Below are 21,952 nucleotides of genomic sequence, written 5' to 3'. Positions count from 1 at the left end.
CTCCACAAAGATGAGGCCACGGTGAAGTCGTACAGTACAGCATGCTGCTGAACATGGTTCTACACTGTTGACTTGTGGGCTATACTTAATTTTTCTTAGGATGATATTTTTCTTATTTTTAATTAAACTTCCTGGAGAAAACTCCTAAGGATATTTTTATCACCTGCATGACTGATAAGTATGAAGGCGAAAGGGAAATATACTGGGCTTTCCAGGCACTAGGAGAGTTGCAGCAATGTCAATATTGCTTTGACCTTGTGGGCTAGAATTACTAATGGTGTTAATAATGGTGCTCGCTCACTCGCGCGCTCTCTCGTCCTATTTTTCAGTGTTGGCATAAAACAGGTTTCACTCTTCGCCGCTTACGTTGGCTCTGTCGTCAGTTTACAAAATACCAGCACATCTGACTGCTGTGCATAGGTAAAACCGGTTTCACCCCTGAGCACTCTGAATCAGGGTGTGTATCCCCTATGTATATATATCCCAAATGTAGTTGTGTGGTGACTGTATAAATCAGCAGTGGGATAAATGCTTTTCTAACAGGTGTAAAACATTGTGAATCAGAGGTGCAACAACTGTCCCCAACCAGTTTGGAACCATAGGCATCCATGTTTTGTAGGGCAAGAATGCAAAGCAGGTATTTCAAGACAAAGTGACATTTGTATTTTGTCACAAAGACTCCAAAAAACCAAACAAAAAAGAACAAAGGATGTAACAAAAACTGAGGCAGAGATTTGGGGTCAAGCCTGTAAAACACTGGATTCTGCTTTTCCTGTTGAAAGTAAAAAAAAAAGAAAAGCAAAATACATGTGTAAATCAGTGGGGGGCCCAAATAAGAAAAACTCACCTTGCTCAGCAGCAGCTCAGATGGATTATGTCTGGGGATTCAAACCATAGCGGTCTGTGTGCTCACATTTCTTCTCTAATCAAGTGGTTTGAAAAGAACGAATGTAGGACCTATTATGGGCACAGACTCGTCTCTGCTGGTGAATAACAGCATATTTCTAAATAAAAGATATGTAGCACCTAGAGGCCTCTAAGCAAACCGGTTTGCCTCACTTACATACCTCACCTGCTGCACCGCGCTTACCTCTTGTGACGATAATAATAGCGCTCTGCCTTTCAGTCTCCTGATCAACATTTGGTTTAGAAAACTCAGATTACAACTGAAGAAAGAATGCGTCAAGTTAGAATCTAGAGCCTGAGTTCACGAAACCTCCCCCTGCTACAGTTTATATGTTTACTCTTGGGCGTGTAAGTGTTTGTTTATGAGATATTTAAGCTTGGTATGTTGGTATGTTCCCATGACCCCAAACAAGGTGGAATAGGCCAGGTTTGCTTTTGAAACTCATGGTGCCTACAGTCCTCCAGTGGCATCTACTGTTTTAACAGGACATGAGTAATCTGTTTTTTTTTCTCCCAAAACATCCAGATTCTTAAATTAGAACTTTATCCTGTAAAAAAAATAAATAAAATAAAAATCAGTGTTTAAAATCTCATCTCCCATCTTCTTGGGAACAGCTTTATCTGCACGTCTTTATCAGACCAGATTTACTTCCATTGTAGGCTTTTAGGGTGTGACCTAGTGAGTAAAAGGTTATGTGAAAGCTTCCTGGATGTTGGAGCATTATTTTAAACTGAAACTCTTTTACTGTAACTCCATAATAACGCCGGTGGGTGAGTGTTTTCTAAAGAACTATGAGCACCTTGTACTTGCTAAAGATCAGATAAATCAAGATCACTCTTGATAAAACAGTTGCATCTGCCTCGTATGGTAAAGCCCTGTGTGATGGTAACGGTGGTAGCAATCGTTCGCATTCCCTTTATTTAGAGTTTCGATTGGTGAATGCGCGCACCAGTGTAAAATACGGTGGTTAATGCGTCCTAAGGAAACTGTGAGAGCGTCGTCATCGCGCTGGAAGGGCGGTGATTGGCTCATGAATAATGTAATGCAGTGGGAGGGGACAGTTTCGAGATTGACTGTAGTTTAGTTGCGAGCGTCTCGGTGTGTATTGAAGACCAAGGACATGGTCTGAATGGCTTTCTTTACATTCACTGGAGGAAGTTTTGGTTCACTGAACACCAGGTAAGATCGATTTAACCACTCCACTTACTTTAACAAGCCAGATGTTATTTATTTAGTTTAAGTATTTGAAATAATGTCGCAACCTGGTGAGTTTGCCTACTTAAATCTGTAATCTATATTCTCGGCATGTGGCGTTTAATGGTAATTTAATATCGATTTCATAGATTTTACGCACGCCGTGCGTCTGAACCAATTTCTGTAGAAAAGGCTGATTTCAGTGAAATTGGAAATTTAATAAAGTTGTTTTGTGACAAAGTGGCAGACACGGTTAATCTTTAAAGAAAGTGTACTTTTAAAAGAAGGCGACCTTACTAAAGTACAGGCCGTATTGCATGCTCTGTTAACTCTTCACTGAATGAGCTAATAATTGATAGATCAGATTCTGGGGGGGGGGGGCACTTTGATATTTGCCCAGTGCAGCAGCAGCAGGCTGTGCAGTGTTTCTGTTAAAACACACGTCTAGAAGAGGGTGATTATGTGGGGGCATAAGCCACCATGCACGACGTGGATTCAAATCCATGCTTGCCAAAAGCCAAACGGGGTTCAGGCATAGCGTGTTCATGTTGTGCGCTAAAGCTTCATCAGTTAATCTCACTAGTCACAGCATGTTGGACGAATAAAGGAATCTGCCACAGGCTATTAACAACCTGCTGCTATAGGTCTGATGGTGCTGCACTGCTACTCAGCTAAGGCCTTTATTATTATTATCATTATTTTAGTGCTGGTCCTCTTGCTTGCAAAAAAAAAATTGTAATGCTTTCTCTTTCCTGCAGCAGTATTGTGTGAGCCACCGCGCTCACAGGGGAAAGATCCCGCTGCTGAATGCGCCGCTCCCTGTGCGATTATTTATCCTCACTGATGTGTGCAAACACAAGGGCACTGTTGTCCTGAGCTAAAGGGCAGACCAATCACCTCTTGCATCATCCCCATTTCATTTATGTATATATTATCTTACAAAGATGACCCAAATCTCAGGGGAGGAGACGGTTCAGATATGCAAACCGGCCTCAAATCTCAACCTGGCGCAAGCAACAAGAGGTGACAGAGTACAGCCTGTTCCCAGGATTGCTTTGACCCATACCTAACCTCCCACGTTTTTTCCTTCTTTTTTAACAAGCATTAATGGAAATTGATCAGAGCCGAATTTATTGTAGTAATCCCGATAATCCAGGGACCCCTTGACGAGATTCTCCAGATGGTCTTGTTCTAACTCCTAAATCAAGGATTTCATTATGATAATGCAGCTCTGTTTTTTTTTCTACCAGTTATGCTGAACAGAAAGCATGGCAAATCTTTAAGATTGTACTTCTTATACTGAGATTATAATGCTATATGTATCCATAATATGGATTTAGATCGTGTCTCATTGTCTTAAAGTAATAAAGTAAATAAACATTTCAAATCACTGCATCATCAGCCTGTTCCTCATGATTCCTGTTATGTATACAAACCTTTGCAAGGTGTTCTTCCTTGAACAGCTGCTGCAGCTCCAGTAGTTCTTTCCCGATATGTAAATCTGCACTGAGGACAGTTTCTTCTCCCCCAGAGGGAGAAGCAGTTTGACGTAGATGTATCTCATTAATCAACAGATCGCCAAGATTAGCGAGCACACACTTTCCTGTGCTCTCAACGAGCTGTTGTATTTTTGAAAAGAGTGGGAAAACATCTGCTTGCCGCTGTACTGTTCCCGAGTGTTTTTTGCATTTAAGTTTTGCAGATGGGTCAGTAATCGTATTTGTCATGATGTGTTATCATAACATGGAGTCTGGCTGCTGCTGTCAGTTCCTGATTTATGGCCCCTGGCCTCAGTGAGTCTCTCTCCGATCCACTCCTAACATTTGCTCAGCAGGCTTTAAATGTTTCCTGTTGTGAGATGAAAGCTACACTAACATCTCAGTAAGACCAGCTCTGCTTTCTTTCACCAGTCTGGCTTGTGGTGGATGACGCAGGGTTTCTTTTTTTCCTCCCAATCAACAAAGACCCAACGATCAAACACAGCACAGTAAAGAAGACATGCTGACAAACTGCATGACCGAGCGTTGAAGATGTCTGTGTTTGATTGCTTTGCAGATGTACATGTGTACATGTGTTAGTAGTAATGCAGCTATGTGGATCAGGATATCTGGAGTGGGAGAAGGCTCACAATATCATCATTGTCTCTATTTCCTGGTTCTTTTCTGATGGCGCGTAGCAGGCCGTGCAGAAAGATTTAATCACAGTCTTTCATCCTTAAGTTGCCTGTAGTATTTCATTCCTAGCTGAATGATTTATTTAACTGTGCTTTACACAAGGATGCCTCAAAAGACAGTTTGGGGTCTGTTGCTACCCCAGGACTGACCTTGGATATGTGCTGTTACATGCACATTGATTATGTAATATTACACAGAAGACAGGGAATGTATGTTTGATAATGACAGACAGTCCAAGTCTCCTTCAGTTTCTGAGAAAATGACATTAAAAGCTGAGAATATCCTTCACGGGATAACAAGCAGCACACCGAAGTTTAGATGCGAAGGGGCTTGAAAATCTAGTTTCATCTTGATTTTCCTTGCTTCTTTTCTTATTCGATTATACATGTTTAGTTATCAAAAAAACTGATATAATGGCTTATGTATATAAGGATGTGAGAAAATATTCCAAATGGTTGTTACAGTTTGTCGCCTGCTTCAGCTTTCTAACACTTTCTCTTGCATCAGAACGAGGCATGGCTGGGAAGCCTTTCCGGGCCACCTACATCTGGACCAGCATCATATCAAATCTCCATACTCGCGTGGAGGTCAAGCGTCGACGTCACAACCTGAAGTCTTACCATGACTGTTTCTTGGGTTCAGAAGCAGTGGATGTGGTGTTGGCACACATCACCCTCAGCCGTTTCTTTGGCGATGAAGCGGTGCCCCGCTACAAAGCTGTCAAACTTTGTCAGGCCCTCATGGACTCGAGAGTATTTGAGCCGGTGGGAATTAAAGTATTTGGGAAGGAAAAGAAGAAAACTACATTTGAGGACAGCAGTTTCAGTTTGTACAGGTTCCTGAGTCCAGAAACCAATTCATCATCGACGCTGACCGACACCAATTCCCTTTCCACTACTACCATTGAGAGCGGCTATGACTCACCGAGCATGAAAAGGAACAAGAAGAGCTATAGTCCATTACGGGAAAGGTACAGACATGCTAGAACTATTTCAGATATAATCTGTGATTTGCTTAGCTCTCCTTCCTTTGAGGCAACCCATACATCCAGTCTAGCTTCAGATAGTGAGAAATCGTTGAGGCATGACGCGAAGGCCAAAAATCCCAACATGCAGTTGTTTATTGATTTCACTAATTTTAAGTTTCACTTTATAATATTCAGTGGGACACTTTTTTACCAAATATATTATTTAATTAAAAAAAAAAAAAAAAAAAAAAGCTTCAATACATAAAACACACATTTATTTGTCCTCCAGACATTTGATTTGTTTTCTAGTGGAGAGTTTGGACTGGAACTCAAAGTGATTCCTCACTACAAGCCTCATACCTCCATTCACACACACATTCATGAAAGCACCTTTTTCTATCCCTAAACGCTTTTAACCTGACAGTCACACACTCTGATGGATACACCGGGGGCAACTTCAGTATCTTGCTTAAGGAAACTTTGACAAGTGGACTAGTGGAGTTGGGGATCGAACTATCAATCTCCCGATTAATAGATGATTCGCTCTACTGCCTCATGCTGGTTTAATGAGAAGATCTGTCCTTATAGTGAATATAAAGCTCGTGCCAGCAGCTGGTTTAGCTAAGCAGAAAAACTGAAAACAGGTGATGAGATGTGTAGGCTCATAAAGGTAAAACAGTTACCAGCATCAGCAGTTAACATGTTATAACATTTGTAAAAACTGTTATAGAACTTGTATAAAAGTGTTTCTTGGGTGGCCTCCCACTCATGGGAAAGTCAAGAAAAGGTTTGGCACTGAACTCACTTTGGAAACACAACATTTTACACTTTCATTTTAATACTCCATAAATTTAACAAAACTCCCATTACAAGTGGAGGATTGTTTTACAGAAGAAAACTTTATAGTTATTACATGCAAATAAACAATGGCACCAAAGATCATCTAACTCAGGATGGAAACATACTGGCAAATGTCAGACTAAACATTTGACCTTTAAATTTACCTCGATGGTGGAGAATTCCATTTTACAGGTGCTGCTAGGACAGCGAAGGCAGGCAGAATGCATTAAGCATGCGGTGCTAACACATGGCCCCAGCACTTCATGGTTACTCTCTTTTGATCTCTTTAAAATCTAATGTTGTTGTGGGAGTGACAGACATGGGCAGGCAGCAGGACTGATGGCTGTAATGAGAGATGAAAGATTCAAAGGAACCATGTGCTCTGTCAGTGTTTGAACAAGGCTTTTGTTATTTGCAGCATGGACTAAGTCAGTCCTAATAGGTACAATTTAAACAAACAGAACAAATAAGGTGCCTTTTTTAATGGTAATCCTGTTTTTCCAATTTACTGCCAATCAGTAAATTGTGTGTGTGTGTGTGTGTGGGGGGGGGGGGGGGGGGGGGGGGGTTTGTGGGGGGAAATAAGCATTTACGTTTTCTTTTTGAAATTAAATAAGCACAATCAAAAGAGCAACAAAACTGTACTGACTCCCACAAGCTCTCTAAAACATTCGTTTCCTGATGCCCTTCTCTTCCTGTAATAAGTCTGTTTATTCCACCACCCACCCCCCTGCCATTTTAACTGATTGCTGTTATTATGTAACTCTACAGACAAGACGTGCAAACAACAGACAAATCACTTGAAGACGTGCTTGGAAATCTCAACCTCTGCTCGACGATTACCCCTCAGATGATCAACCTCGGCCTCTCGCAAGAGCGTAAGTTGCTTTCTGTCTGACGAGGCACAGGAGTGTGTTATAAAATGGGCATCATGTTTTCATGCGGCAGATGACTGCGCATTCTACATGCGGCTGTATATTTGTGACTTATATGATGTTCTCACAGTTGTAGATGAAGTGTGGCACCAGCAGGCAGTCTTCAGATTGTTACAGTTGATAGAGCTCCCCCTGTTGGAGAACTTGTTAGAGGGTAAGGAGATGTCATCGAGGCCTGCCCTGCATGGCATGGACAGTGACCCGGACCTGTTGTATACGTCAAGCTACCTGGACAGAGAGGTTCTGAAGGCCTTCAGTGAAGCACAGTAAGTCCCCTCTATTTTTTTTTTTTCTTGCTTGGGATGTGTTTTCATCTGCAAATAATAAAGTCTGTGTTTACCCAGAAGCACCTGAGTTCTCCCTAAACTGAAACTGCCTATCTGAAATGTGCTCTGTCTTCCTTTCCCTAAAATCACCACATTTACATCTAGTACTTATATGCATGCCACAAAACTGCAAAACTATGGTTTGACTTCAGGCTGTCTAGACCGTTTATTCATTGATACTAATAATAAAGGCAAAATTTCAAATGAACATATAAATATTAAATCATCATACTTCCCTCTCTTCAGGGCTGATGAGTGGATGTCAGGAGCAGTGGACTGTCTTGAGTTTCTGCCTGATGAACTGGTAGTAGAGCTCAGTCGAGGTTTGGCTGGCTGTGCAGACGACCTGGTCCAGTGTAAAAGGCTTTTCTATCAAGTCCTGGCTAAGCACTACGGACACACACAGCAGCCACCTCTGCTCAGCAACCACATTTTTGATATCCACTCCGGCATCTCTGAACTACTTGGTAAGAGAAGAATCTATCGGATCTTTTGTACACATACAAGAATACAGTCATAAATGTGAATCAGAGCTGAGGTTCATGTAACTGTTTGCATTCCTGCCTTTTTTCCCTCAAACTCTTTGTGTTTTATCGACAGTGAACGGGAAGCGAGAGCAAGCTCTGGAAGCCTTGCAGCTGTGCCTGAAGCTGCAGGACTCTCGCAGCAGAGAGGAGCTGCGGCGGCTCCTGAGATTCATGTCAATCGCAGCCAATCCAGAGGAGGTCAAACTGCACAAAGAGGTCAGCATTAGTGTGCGTCTTGCGTGAGTCTGTACACTTGTGTTGGCTCTTTACTAACCCTAAATAATTCTCGTAGATTGAGAACAGAATGGCGGTGAAAAGGTCTTTCTCGAGTGCCATTGTCTACAGCAAAAGACTCTCCAAAGGAAAGGTGGACTTGATGGTTCTTTTCATGATGGATAACCACTGTGATCTGTTCAAAGTGAGTGTTTCCAGTTTGTCTCGTTGTTAGTGCGTGTCCAGTGTTGTAGGAGGGATGTTCCAGGAGACCTCAGCTGTTAGGCTGATAGATGTTTATGACACAGAAATCTTTACAGCAGCCACAAACTAAGTGATGACGCGATTCTTGTTTTCATTATTATCGTGGGGACGTAACAACCATTTTATTCATGCTAATGTTGGCTCATTAAATTAAGAGAAACTATAATATTTTGCTGTCCCTCTCACCAGATTCCTGTCTCGCTGCACAAGATGGTTAGCGACAGAATAATGAATATTGTGAAAGGGAAGGATCCAGATATGTTAACAGGTTTGCAGATTCTCCTCACATCTATTTATCAGGTACCCGGCCTGTTTCTGTGACTGGGATGTGAAGATGAACTCATTTCTGGTTTTCTATATCTCTTTACTGCAGGATCAGCGTACTCCACAAGAGTAAGCACTGAGGTCTATTCAGAAAATGCACAAAAAACCACTAAAGAGGAGCTCGCGTCCTTGCTGCGGAGAGTCCACGAGAGCCCTATAATCTCTGTCAGAGAAAAGAGACGGCTGCTTGGACAGTTTTATAAAGGTCATCCAGAGATTTTTGTTCAGTACTTTGGAAATAAATTGTCCAATATTAACATGTTATTACAGTAATATTTATTAATTTAAAAAAAGGTCATGTATTATGTAAAAATATGTAGATGGAAGAACAAAAAGTCAATGCAATCCTAATGATGTGAAACTGTCCATTTCAGTGAGTGGATTTAATTTAATTTTGTTTAAACTACTGAACAACAATGTGAACTTTATTGAGGAGAATTCATCTTCAATATTTAAGAACTTTGGACGTTTTCTTTTGGTGCAGGACACTAACATGAAGTTTTTAATGAGACTGTTACTTTCCAAGAAAGACCAAATGAACCAAGTGTTCTTTAGTGATTTTTTTTCCCACTTCTCGTTCTCGCTGCAGTTCATCTTAGCGGCGTTGTGTCTGTAGCCAGCGAAGGCGAAATCTGCTTGGCATTTTTTTTTTTTTTTTTTAATGTGAATGTTCTTTGTGCTTGTGCAATAGAAGCAGTGTTAGCAATAAAAAAAATATTCTCGTATACAATGTGATGTACAGTACAGCTATGTGTGAGTAACTCTCAAACGGAAATTTGAAACGGGAAATTTGAAAGTCTGATCTTGAGCCGTGGTAAACAATAAGAGGCATTCACAGGAATCAACCCTCTGGGTTTTTGTGTTTGTCGCTGCAAATCAACAAAACAGATGTTTGTGCTCCTTTTTTTTTTATTTTTACTGAAAACCTTAGCTGCACTCTAGTGGCAGCTTCAATGCTTTTTATGTAAGGCTTATAAAACCCTTCACACGAGACAAGGAAGCTGACTTCTGTATTTCTAAGTAAAAGCCATAAATATCCTGTTTGTATTTTGGAAGGTATGTAATGATTAGAAGGAGCTAACATTCATAATCATACATTTGTTTCATTGTGACACACAAAAAGTCTTTTTAAAGTAAAAACAGGTTTAAGAAATGTAAAAGAATTTTCATTCAGTTTGTTAGAGAAGATAATGAGCGATTTCCAAGCTCTCAGGGTACTTTCTATATATTTTTGAGTTTAAAACTAGAAAACAAAATCATAAAACTCTTAAAATATCTGTAATAAATAACTTGATAGTACTAACAAAACTCTAAATACCACCAGCTACTTTACTGTATATGCATAATTGGCAAAGACTGTAATTTGTTTAAAAGAAATTAATTGCAGACACCCACAAAATGAAAACATTAAATTTTCATTAAGAATTGTTGTGTTTTGTGAATGGTGCAAGTTTTAGACTGTGTGCACCTATAGAGTGTTCTGCTTTGTCAGCATTATTGTGAGCAAATAAGATCTAAGTTAGCCTGAGATATACTCAGAACACAAGAAACAGGTTTATATTAAAAATGTGTGATATTTTTGAATTTGCTATAAAATGAAGACCCGCCTGGTTGTGACAGCCAATGCTGCTTCGTTTCAGCATAAAGGGAATAAACAACCAGCTCATTTTGTTTGTTGTTAAATTTATAGACAAAACAAGGGCGAGACTGAGCCTGCCACATAAACCATGAAGTGTCAAATGGTGCCCCTACTGCTAACCCTGAAGAATACAACGGATGTGCCTCATGAAAAATTGTATAGTATTTCCAGCCAGCGGCAATGAAGCATCACTTCACTTTAAAGGTTAAATTAAAAAAAGCACATTTGGTTAAATTCTCTCACTTTTATTGAAAGAAATTGTTTCCTCCAGTTATCTAAAAAAAAAAAAGAAACAAAAAGAACTTGCCTCCACTTTGCAATCCTTCGAACAAACATGGCCAAAACGGAGCTGTGTGCCAAAATCAAAGGCTGAATTAAAAATTTTGTACAGTATAATGGTCAGTCTTTAAAAATTAAAAACTGTTGACAAAACAAAAGCCACAAAAACACTCAGGTGTGCAGACTTTCTGTAGGCTTGTGTGTGTGTGTGTGTGTATGCTTCTCTTCTGTACCGAGATCGTCGGATGTTTAATCTGTCATGTGGACATGTACATTTATCCTATAGGACCAGCGGTTAAGATTACATTCTTTAGTTTATCGAATCCTCTTCTGTTGGCGTGCGCGGTAGATGTCGTGTATGGGTGGAGCAATAGCTCCTTTATCATCCTCCTCATCCGAGTCTGCATTAGGCCTCTTGAGTGACTTGGCAATAGTGTGGTTCTCCATGGATCCATTGCCCTCCCCTCCTGCATCGGGCTGCCTACCAGTGATCAGCTCTACAGCAGCATCAACAGCTACAAAGAGTAGGGGTAATAAAACAGAAGCAGGTCAAATAGGGGAACAGCAACATGTTAACACACTGTTTGACATTTTATAACAGCTGGTGGGTCACTGGATGTATGGCATTTCTCCCACGCAGCTTTGCTGCTAATGTGACTAAAAAAGACATGGTATGCATTCATCTTAAACTCTGACTTACTCTCAGGAAGTGTGCATCTCCTGAAAGTTTCCATGAGCTCATCCACTTGAACAAAGGGACCCTGGAGCAAAAAAAATAATCAAACGCTCTTTGAATCCAAGCAGAAAGCAAGAAAAAAAAAAACTGCTGTTCACATCTTTTATTTATTGCCAGTAAATATGAGCTTGATAGCGTTAAGCTGCTGCTACTCACAGTGAAGCATGTAGGCGGAGGGAGCAGCTTCATTAGGACAACAGCAGCTGGGGGGACTGGGAAAACTCCACCAGGGACGGGGTGTAAACCTGGAGCTGTAAGGAGAAACACGAGAAGATGCTTCAAAGATGAATCCTTTCATGCTTTATGCAGAAGAGCGAGCAGTGGAAATATTCAGCATACTGGTTTAAAAAAAAAAAAAACGTAAACAGGGGTTTCATTGATATACTGGATTTAAGGACTACGCACGGGCAAGGTGACGTGGCTGGAAAGGGATCATCTGATTTGTGTCTGGTTTAGGGTACTCCGGTTTACGGTCAACTTCGTCCTTTAAAGCAGGCACAGAGGGTGCCACCACAGTCTCTGGGAGAAGTGCTGCCAGTTTGGCACGAGACACATCCTACAAACAACAGATACAAACCAAGTATCAGTTCATGTCAGCAGAAGCTTGATCTGCTTAGCTTTGTCAGCAACAGATACCACAATGTCAGATGGGAAAATACACACCTTGTATCCAAGGGCCTTGAGTTCACTAGTGGAGCATGGATAGAGGTCCATGAACTTGTATCTATCTACAAGCAAGGCCGTTTCTTTGCCCTCGTACTCATCCTTAAAGGCCATGAAACGCCTGCGCTCGACTTTCAGAATACTGGCCAGGTCTCCTATATTACTCTCAAAGGCAAGGAACCGGGCCCAGATCTCACTGAGGAAAACATCAAAGTTATTAAACACGGATATCAACCATTACGACACAGACATACTTGCATACAATCGGTATTTGACATTACCCTGATTTTTCTGGTGATAAGCTTCCTGAGGTGAGGACACGTTCAAACAAAACCCTGGTGTTGTTATCCTCTGAGAAACAGGCCCCAAAAAAGAAAGAAGAAACATTTTCACATTATAAAGAAAGAAACTAAGACATTACTAATTCCTTGATATCAAGTGTAACCTACAGAACTTGTAGCAGATATACTACCATTGGTACATACCGTTGAGGTGTGAGAGGTAATCGATGTATGCAAGTATGTACTCTGGAATGTCACCATATTTCTTCAAACCAAGCTCAAAAATCTTAAAGGCCACTGATTTATCCTGTTAACAAAAAACAGAAAAAGTACTTAAGATGTGTGTGTGTGTGTGTGCTAAGCACAGTTCATATGCTACACATTTGAACATGTGTTCATACCTTGCTGCAGTAGTATTCCATCAGTGCTGCAGTGACGTACACGTGGTGACGTGTGCGTGGATCCTCTCTGGCTTTTTTAAAGATGGTGCGACCTGATTTGATGCCCTCCGCTCTCCTGGCAAACTTCATGTACTGGATGTAGACCAGTGTGGGGTCAATGTCCTCAATGGCCAGCAATTTATTATAGATGCTGTGGACCTTCTCGTACTTCATGCGACTCTGAGACAGCGGGAAAGGAAATGTACCGATAAGTCCACGTGTCTCTTACGGTTACAGAGTGCACTGTGTACATAAATCGGACCCTCACCTCTTCATAATCAGCAAACGCAAAGTACAGAAGCATGTTCTTTTTCAGAAGAGTCCCGATGGCACGTTCATAGATGTTAGCTGCCTCGTCACTGAACAGCTTTGAGTTATTCATGTCCTGAGGGGGCGGGAAGAAATGCAGACTTATGGCACTGTTTGACCTGAAGAGCCTTTAAACAAATTCACATAAAATTTCATAATGAAAGATTTCATTGCTCACCCCTTTCTCTGCCAAAAGTTTGCTGGATTGCTCCAGGTACTGTGCTGCCTCATACCATATGTCAGGATGGTGGCCCAGGACCAGCAGGCACTGTTCATAGGCAAACATCACTGCACCACAGAACAAAACAGTTATTGACTAAAACATTGGCTCTTCAACAATTCAAGTTCAGTGCATCTAAGAAGTGAACAAGGAGAAAGGCGTCAATCCATGTCCCCTAGTGGGTTCAATCCCACATCATTACCTACTAACTAATGTTCAAAAATTACATACTAGCATAACTGGAATTAGTCTTCTTAGACAAACACAGAACAAGATTCGTCCATATTCTAGCTTGGCTACAAATAGTTACCTCTTTTTGTAATGAGGGTCTGGTCTTCTGTGCGCAGTGGGTTGCTTTTTTCCCACTGAATGTACTTCTTCCACATTTCCACCTGCTGTGCCTCCTGAGGGGAGTTCTGGGGTGGTACCGATGGTGCGTTCCTGTCCAGCCCCTTCATCACTGTCTCATACTCCTGAATTAATGAAACGATACAAAAATCGATTTGTTTTACAAAAACAGTACACAAGACAAAGAATTGCACACGGGCTTGTGCACATCTGGGACACTGTTCAATACCTCACCTTAGCCACTCTCCTGGCATTCATGTAGTCTCTACTTCGATCTTCAATCATCTTTTTGGCCAAATGTACATTGATACCCTGTTTACGAAACAGACAAGTCAGTCTAGCACTCACTCAGTGCTCATGTTGAAACAGCTGCAACTGTATGGGAACAGAAAAAGGCGGGTCACTCGCCTCCTCATATTTGCTATAATCTCTCCAGAGCTGTTCAATATTGATCATGGGGTTCACACAGCCTCTCTGGTACACCCGCCGTACTGCAGTGATCCGTTGGTTCTCTGCATATGAGCCCACAGCCTCACTAATAAGACAAACATTTCAACATTAAAGAGCTGCTAACACAGCTGATTAACCCATGAGCTCTGAAAAGAAAAGCACTTACACTCCTTTGAGGAAATTGATGTAGTCCACCCAGATCTGAGAGAGGAATGCACAGCTGTTACATGATAGTAATCAAGAGAAACTCATACCGTTGGTTCAAATACATTGTTCAGATTTGCATACCTGATATGACATAATTTCCATGCCAATTTTATCCAGGGCAAAGTCATACGCCTGGGCCATCTTCTCTCTGATGGTAAGAAGTGTATGATGTAAAATCTCACACCAGTAAATCAACACATAGAATACCATGATACAGCTTGTCATCTTACTTGTAGCTTGGAAGCTTTCCTTTGGTCTCTCGAACATACGAGAGGTAGCATTTCCACAGGTCAATGTGCAACACTTTCATTAGGCATCTCTGAAACAACTACAGGGGCCACATGATGTTAGATAATGAATACAAACACACCTTTACATGCTGTATATGGTCTACAAGACAACACTTTCTCTCAACTACTTGACTCTGTAACCCTATGTTGTGTATCCAACGTAGCAGGAATGCCATCAGGATGAAGGTAAACCCAGGATAGAAGTTTTGCTCATATCCAAATCTTAGATCTAAGTTTGTTTGCAGTATACTGACTTATTTTATTATTTAAATATTGCATAAATGTGCACTGGATTAAAGACAGACACGTAAAGACACTGAATTATAAAAGTGTGGGAACCAAGTGAGAAAACACAAAGCACTAAAGTTTAATTGAAGCCATCAATATTTTCCCTTTAAATTAAAATTATGTGCATATATATATATATATATATTAAAAAAGAGGAAAATTAAAGTGATTAAACCCACTTCTAACCTTTATTTCTACAGTTAACATGTTTTTCTTTAATGCAAACAGTGTGCAAAGTGACACCTTTTCCAGATGCTTTTTAATATCATGATAGGTGATTATCTGCATATGCATATCTCTTGAAATTAGAGACCTAATACTTAACTAGTGTAATCAGGAACAGTAATATCACTCCTCACAGATTTCAAAAATTCCCGAGTGTGACAGGCACTTACCTTTTCTACTTTGTCATAGTTTTTAGCCTTGATCTGAAAATGAGAGTGTAATGCAATGTTAATTCGCCTTTACTTTTATGGCTTGAAAGGGAACATGCATTCATGCAAATGTAACACTCATCCGCAAACACACACAAAGATCAACAAAGTGAAATTCACACAAGAATGACAAATTACTTTTAGAAAGGGGTTTATTTTTTGTTCCATTGTAGTTGCGCCACTTTACCAAGAAAAAAAAAATCTTTCAGGAAAATACTAATAAGGGACTTTAGGATGAGAAATATTCATCTCTTTGTCGAAGCCTCAGGTGTGCTCGATCCCTTAGTGAAAATCTGCAGCACTGAATTTCTTATCGCCTACTACTGATGAGCTGAAGCAACAGTCTGATGCCACCCAGAGGTGAGGTTGTTATTTCTGTGGCATGATCACTCCAGATGTTTGAGTATGCCCATTTTATCCTATGCCATGGTGCAGAATTAAAAATAAATGAATAAATAAAAAGACTGAGAAAGTACAGGTCACTACTGTGAGATGATTGTTTTACTGAGGCCTAAATATGCATATATAACAGAGAAGGTGTCAAACTATTAACAATTTCCTAACACTGCAGCTTAACGAGTGTCTATTAATATTTACACAGAAATGTGGAACGAATTCCAAACTGTAATTGTTTTATTTGACCTGTTGAACAAAAACATTTATCTGAAGGGGTTCTTAACTGTCCACTACTGGTTTCAGGTATAAAGTCTCTGCACTGGTATGTACAAAAGTAATGCAAGATCTTTTCACAAAACAGGTGCAATTCAAACTTCAAACGACAGCTTTGTAAAGTTCTTTAGTTATTAGAAAATGGCCACTGCACTTTGGACTGTCATTAAGGCAAATACCTTACGATATAACCTGCACTTCCTACTCTTCAAAAGAAAAACAGACAAAGAAGACATAAAGCACCAGTTAATCTTTAATAATAGAAGAGAAACATACAGTGGCATGAAAACCTTTGGTCAACAAATTTCTGCCACTAGCCATAATTGAGTAAAACTGATCTCCAAAAAGCTAAAGATTCTTTAGAATAATAATAATAATAATAATAATAATAATAATAATAATAATATGAAAGATTGCAAAAGTGTGCAGCAACTTTTGCATGGCACTCTAAGGTGTAGAGTTCACAAAACTGCTCTTCTGATGAAAATGTACTGCTCAAACAAACAAACAAAATAAATCTAGGAACACTTCAAATCTCGCATCAGATAGTGATGAAATATTCAACTTGAAAATATTTACTAACATTGTACAACTTATTGACAAGCAACAGTGAGTGGAAACCAAAAATCACAAACCCTTTGAGGGCTGACTTCAAAAATCAAAATGGTTTAGCATTTCCAAAAACTGTTCACTTCACTTTTTGAGCAGTATGTATTCACACCAAACGTTGTGCAAATGTTATGTAATGCCTCAGAAATACAATTTGGGAAATAAAATCTGAGTTAGTTAAACAAGCTTTGAAATGGGAATGCAAAGTGCACAAGTACAAGAATGTCTAAGCTTTCTAAAATGTAATGCATTTGGTCAGGTTACTTCCTGAAAGGGTTAACTGTGAAAGAATCACAGGTAGTTTTTGCAGCGTCAACAAAAGCTTTTACGAGACCTGATGCAAATCCTGTTTTTGTGCTACACCGGAACAGACAAGTTACATAATGTCCGCAAATTACACTGCAGCGATGTTATGTTTGGATGAGTCTGCCCAGATAGTTGCAGAAAAGCTCCTCCTAATGTTTAACATGCCACATCCATTCTTCCTGCTTTAAGGGTGAGGTTGCACAAATGCCTCAAGCACAAAATTCTACTTGAGATGACTACAACACAGCTTTTTATTGTCCTTTAAAGCTCACCATCAGCTTCATTTTAACAGAAAAATGAAAAGCTCACACAACGAAAATATGAAAACTATTCAAGCACCTTAAAATAGAGAAAGCCGCTAAAAGGCAGAAGATCAGTAAAACTCACATAACTCTTATTAGGAAAATAAATCACAACTTCTCTGAACTTTTCTCTGGCTGACCTACTTCCTGAGAAATGCAATGAAACCTCATGTATTAAAGTTTTCTGCAGTCCACCATCCACTAAAGTACTGGCTGAGATCTTTCAACAGGGCAGTTAAGGTAGTCAAAATTTGCAATTCAAATGTGAATACACAAACTGCATTTGGTTCCCATTCTCAGAAAAGTTATGCAGGAAGATTCCATTTCTTGTGAATACAAGTAATAGGGTCCACTCTGTGAAAAACCAAGACGCTAAGTTCATATACCAATACCACATGTACTCTTTTCCCTGTTGTTTTCCTGTCATAGCACTTACAGCCCATACTGTATACCTCAAACAATCAAAAGGATTTAAAAAAAAACAAGTGTACCCTTAAAGAGGCCAAAACGTAGAGTTGGGAATTTGGCCTCAATATGCTTTTCTTACAAATTGCATGTAAAATCTAAATAAAAACCTGTCTGTAACTGTTAAAAACAGCTGATCTCATTATAAATATTTATATTAATCACACGCAACTTTGAATTTTAAAGAATGCACTGGCTGAAAAAAACCCAATTGAGGTGGGCTCTCTACAAGTAGGTCTTCAAACGTGGCGAATTATTAAAAATATATATTAAAAAAAAACACGATATGATCTGCATAGTGCAAATGAGGGCTTTAGAAAATGTGCCTAACGCGCACAAAAAAAAACAGAACAGTGGAAGGAAATTCACATCCATTTTTAGTCCAGGACACTATGGTGGATTCCATCTAAGTACTTATTTAAAAAAAAAAAAAAAAAAAAAAAGGAAACAAGAAAAGTGAGATCATCTTCCACATACTTACCAGCGAGAGAGAATTTCTTTCTACACTGTCATTATCAATTAAAAAAATATGAGTTAAAATGTATTACCAACATATGCTTCAGACTATCATGTTATATTGAGACTAACAGCTCAAAGCAAATATGCCTGAATAAGAACAAGGTTGGGATTTTTGTGTTTAGTGGGGAAAGAAGGCTTAACTATGTAGCAGGGGGGAGAAAGAAAAAAAAAAAAAAAAAAACAATCAAATAGACCTTTTTAACTTTAAGAGAGACCCAACTGCAATTTAAGCTCAGAACCAAAAATCAGCTTTATTCATCAATATGCAAATTTGACCCTGCGTTTATGGCCTTTTTTCCATTGTCTTCTGTCCTCTACTTAACCCAAACACACTAACCTTGCCTAACTTGAAATGCAACATTTTTAATATTTGCAATTTAAATATTTGCTTTGCATTTTAATCAGAATGATTTGCCCATGCATAATCTGCTATCATCGGTCTTCTGAAGGTTCACAGCTTAAGGTTCACCACAGATGGTGCCTAACGTTCCTTTCAAATTTATTACTATCCTGCTGAAATATTTTCTAAAAACCCACTAATTCTAAGCAAACATCTAACATAAGTGGACAACACACATTTTCACTATATATATATATATTTAAATAAATTTTTTTTAAATTAATGTTTACTAGTCAATCTTTCAGACAAATAAAGCAGTGATGTTTGGATGCAAACTGGTTTATTTTAACTCTCATCTGCTATAGACTACTAAGATGCATATATAACCCATCTCTAATAGTCATAATTCTCTTTAATAGCTTGCTATTGACATTTTTTAAAGGGAGTAAGATGTTAAGTGTGAAATTTAACAGTTATTACTGGATGTGAACAGAGGAAATTGCTTCCAAAAAGCCTAGTCCATTTGGAAAAGGCACCAGCACGTGTTTTCCTTTTGTTTTGTTCCCCCCCCCCCCCCCCCCCCCCCCCCCCCCCCCCCCCCCCCCTTTTTTCATTTCACTGTGTGAAGACCAGGAATGAACACATGGGGGGGTTGTAACTTCACTCAGGGAAGAAAACCCTCAACCAGCCAACCACAGCCACTACATCCTCAAATAGAGCGGCATTCCGTGCACTGCACAGAAGTAATCCTCCAGACGGCAGCAGTGGCCTTTTTTAACTGGAAGCTGATGGTTTGGTAACCCTGTGCAACTTTTGCCAAACATTGGTTTAAAGCCAGTTGCAGTCATCTTCTGCAAAGGTGAATGACATCAAGGCTACTTCACCAGGTTAGCAAAAAACATTTTTTGGGGGTGGGGTGGGGGGTGGTTCATCCTATCAATAGCAGCAAAGCCTGTTGATGGCACTGAGGCAAAATGGGTCACTTGTCATGTACTCACGAGGAATGGGGAGAAAGAAAGGGCCACACAGATAAAATATGTTTTATACAATTACCCAAAAGAAATGACACAGGAGGCAATAAATTGACACAACAAGTGAATAAAAGGCTAATGCACTCCAATACTATTAAAATAGTTTTAATACTGTTGCAGACCAAACATGCAACAAATGCACTTTACCCCAATAAAAGACGGCGCAGAGAATATGTACTTTAAAATCCTGGGAACATAAGAATTTTGTGGAAAAGAGAGTTAAAACTAATTTCCCCTTTGTTTGTATTTTAAAAAAGTCACAACTCTTAAGAAATCAAGCCAGAGCCTGGTAAAAAGGTGTTTCACGTCATTCTTCATCCATGTTCAATCCAGGTCCTTCAGTGTTCAGCCACTCATTACTCTTGACTGTTGAGAGCAAGCTTGTAACAAAAGTTACAAAATTTAAGGCTGATGGAGCCAACCAAAGGAGCCAGGCTCAGCGATTCAAAAATAAGAATTGTGACTTTAATTTTCATTGAATTGAGACATTTAGGTTGTGTGAAAATCACATTGCTGATCATGTGAAGGAAAAAAAAAAATCCCAGCCATGCACACTAAATAAATTTTTAAAAAAGAAGGAAAAAAAAAATTCTTAACCTCAGCTTCAATGTATAATTTCCAGAATCTGCCAGAACTTGGGAACTGCGAGACAAGTCGCTCATATGTCTTCCTCGCTTTGTCTATAGGTTGATTCTAAAGAAGGAAAATGCATTTACACCTCACTATTTAACATATCAAAAAGCAGTCATAAAAGGAAAAGATTTACTCCTGCTTTGCATTTTAACAATCAATAACCCGACCCCCACCCCTCCCACCCTTATTCCCCAAGTTTCCTTAACCCCAGGAATACAACTCTGTGTCACTAAACCTGTGCTTCTCGAATCAGAATGCTCCATGCGTCAAGGTCATATGGGTTTTCTTCCAACTTCTTCTCTGCCTTCTTCACCTTCTCAGGGATATATTCTGCTGCTGCCTGCAAGACAACACAAAGGCACAGGGACAACATAGTTATACCTTTGAATAGTGCTGGACAATGACTACTCTGAGGGCCAAGTGCTAGGGGAGGCCCAACCAGAGGGTTAGAACGCACAGAAATAGAAATAGATCCAGCATTCAATGTTAGTCAATTGTAGAATAACTGGCTACGACCCTGCAGCGTAAAGACGGACTCGCGAATATTTGGCAGGTAAATTGAACTACAAACACCGAACATAGGTTAGCTTGCTAGTTAATAACGCCTTATACCTGGCACGACTAAGACTACGTTCAATAATCTTTACTAATAAGTTATAAAGTTTTTAAGTTAGCTCCGTGGGTTTAACAACTTGCGTTAAGTAGCGACATCACTCCAAAGGGTTATTCTCAATATGGCGAACGACGGGCTAAACTTAGAGCTTTCCGTTTAACCCATATAACTCACATATCTGCATGATGGTGCAATACTAGCTAATACTGACGTAGTGCAAGCAAAAACATAACGCAAATTCTATCACAGGGTCGACTTTCTAACATTATTCAAAGTAACACACAAGGTAAATCATGCAATCTTTTCAGCACGGGTTAGCTTGACCCGCTGAGGAGCTGCGTGTAGCTACCTGTTCGGCCGTTGCCTCCGTCGACATGGCTGAAAGAGTAACCTAGGTTAGAAATGTCTTTATCAATTGTGTTAACACTTAAAGAATAACGCGATGACAAATTTTTAAAACTACTAAGTAATCGGCATAGCTTTAAAGACGACGATCACATTGCCACCAAGCGACTAGCCGCTCAACGGCTCGCCGTTGTCTTAAAATGGCGTGAAACTGGTGTTCCGCTCCGCCAGTGGCAACAACAATAGCACTTCCGGCGCGAGTCCTTCAAAATAAAGCGGTGATCTCCACAAAAGTAAGTTTAATAGCGTGCCCTTTGCCCCGCATTGTCTATGAATACAGTTTATCTGAAGCTTACGCAGTATAATGTGACCTCTGATTCATGTTAGATAGAGGGTTTGCAGAATTTAAAACAGTAGTGTGTTTGGAAATCTTTGCACGTTTATCCTAAAAGCATATCCTGAAATACTAAAACGCGTGTCGTAGAATATGTTTTACTGTAGTGTGCACCTGCTATCGTATGCCAAGCACGTGTGTTCAGCTGATTCCTATGCGACTGCAAACACGTTACGAATTTTGACCTCGGTCAGCAATATACAAATACAGATATATACCCTAATTCCAAGGCTTATACAAGCCTATAGTCATTTTGTCTATATGCAAATTTTTATTTGTTTTATTATTTATTTTTACTGAAATCAGAAAATCCATCCTCAGTAAAACAAAGCTTGTTTTGTGCCGCACAGTGCTGGACACCTCCACGGCCAACAGGGGGAGACAAATGATAATCATCGAGAGCGCGCACTTTCATATGTCTGGCAAAATCTGGCCTGCCACCCGAGCAGACCAAAGCAAAAGACCACAGAG

The 21,952-nt window shown here is 39.8% G+C and overlaps 2 protein-coding genes across 2 annotated transcripts; one reads left to right on the top strand and one right to left on the bottom strand.

Moving 5' to 3' along the window:
• Positions 1 to 1,975: 1,975 nt before the first annotated feature.
• depdc7a (DEP domain containing 7, paralog a) lies at positions 1,976 to 10,111 on the top strand. Its single transcript, XM_030721745.1, has 9 exons — positions 1,976 to 2,086; positions 4,783 to 5,245; positions 6,854 to 6,960; positions 7,088 to 7,283; positions 7,590 to 7,810; positions 7,944 to 8,086; positions 8,163 to 8,288; positions 8,537 to 8,615; positions 8,721 to 10,111. Exons 2-9 carry the CDS (start codon positions 4,791 to 4,793, stop codon positions 8,942 to 8,944), a joined length of 1,551 nt encoding a protein of 516 aa, XP_030577605.1. The 5' UTR covers positions 1,976 to 2,086; positions 4,783 to 4,790; the 3' UTR covers positions 8,945 to 10,111.
• Positions 10,112 to 10,539: 428 nt separating this feature from the next.
• cstf3 (cleavage stimulation factor, 3' pre-RNA, subunit 3) lies at positions 10,540 to 21,312 on the bottom strand. Its single transcript, XM_030721733.1, has 20 exons — positions 21,092 to 21,312; positions 20,365 to 20,469; positions 20,094 to 20,189; positions 15,217 to 15,249; positions 14,474 to 14,571; positions 14,325 to 14,391; positions 14,203 to 14,237; positions 13,995 to 14,121; positions 13,821 to 13,898; positions 13,549 to 13,711; positions 13,197 to 13,306; positions 12,978 to 13,094; positions 12,671 to 12,889; positions 12,474 to 12,576; positions 12,270 to 12,339; positions 11,989 to 12,184; positions 11,731 to 11,881; positions 11,482 to 11,576; positions 11,290 to 11,350; positions 10,540 to 11,104 (listed from the first exon to the last, which is right to left on the bottom strand). The coding sequence occupies exons 1-20, from the start codon at positions 21,116 to 21,118 to the stop codon at positions 10,905 to 10,907; spliced, it is 2,151 nt and encodes a 716-aa protein (XP_030577593.1). The 5' UTR covers positions 21,119 to 21,312; the 3' UTR covers positions 10,540 to 10,904.
• Between the last annotated feature and the right edge of the window lie 640 nt (positions 21,313 to 21,952).

The sequence above is a fragment of the Archocentrus centrarchus genome, chromosome 3 (genome assembly GCF_007364275.1).
Source record: "Archocentrus centrarchus isolate MPI-CPG fArcCen1 chromosome 3, fArcCen1, whole genome shotgun sequence".
Taxonomy (NCBI): Eukaryota; Metazoa; Chordata; class Actinopteri; order Cichliformes; family Cichlidae; genus Archocentrus; species Archocentrus centrarchus.
The sequence above is the reverse complement of the archived record's forward strand: the minus strand, read 5'-3'. Positions and strand labels throughout refer to the sequence as shown.

Coding starts and splice junctions, on each gene's coding strand:
- cstf3 (XM_030721733.1), bottom strand. CDS start 21,118: ATGTCGACGGAGGCAACGGCCGAACAG. Junction 15,250..20,093: donor AATTATACATTGAAGCTGAG/GTTAAGAATTTT, acceptor TCTCATTTTCAG/ATCAAGGCTAAAAACTATGA. Junction 13,095..13,196: donor AACTTTTGGCAGAGAAAGGG/GTGAGCAATGAA, acceptor CCGCCCCCTCAG/GACATGAATAACTCAAAGCT.
- depdc7a (XM_030721745.1), top strand. CDS start 4,791: ATGGCTGGGAAGCCTTTCCGGGCCACCTACATCTGGACCAGCATCATA. Junction 7,811..7,943: donor CGGCATCTCTGAACTACTTG/GTAAGAGAAGAA, acceptor TTTTATCGACAG/TGAACGGGAAGCGAGAGCAA. Junction 8,616..8,720: donor GGATCCAGATATGTTAACAG/GTTTGCAGATTC, acceptor TCTTTACTGCAG/GATCAGCGTACTCCACAAGA.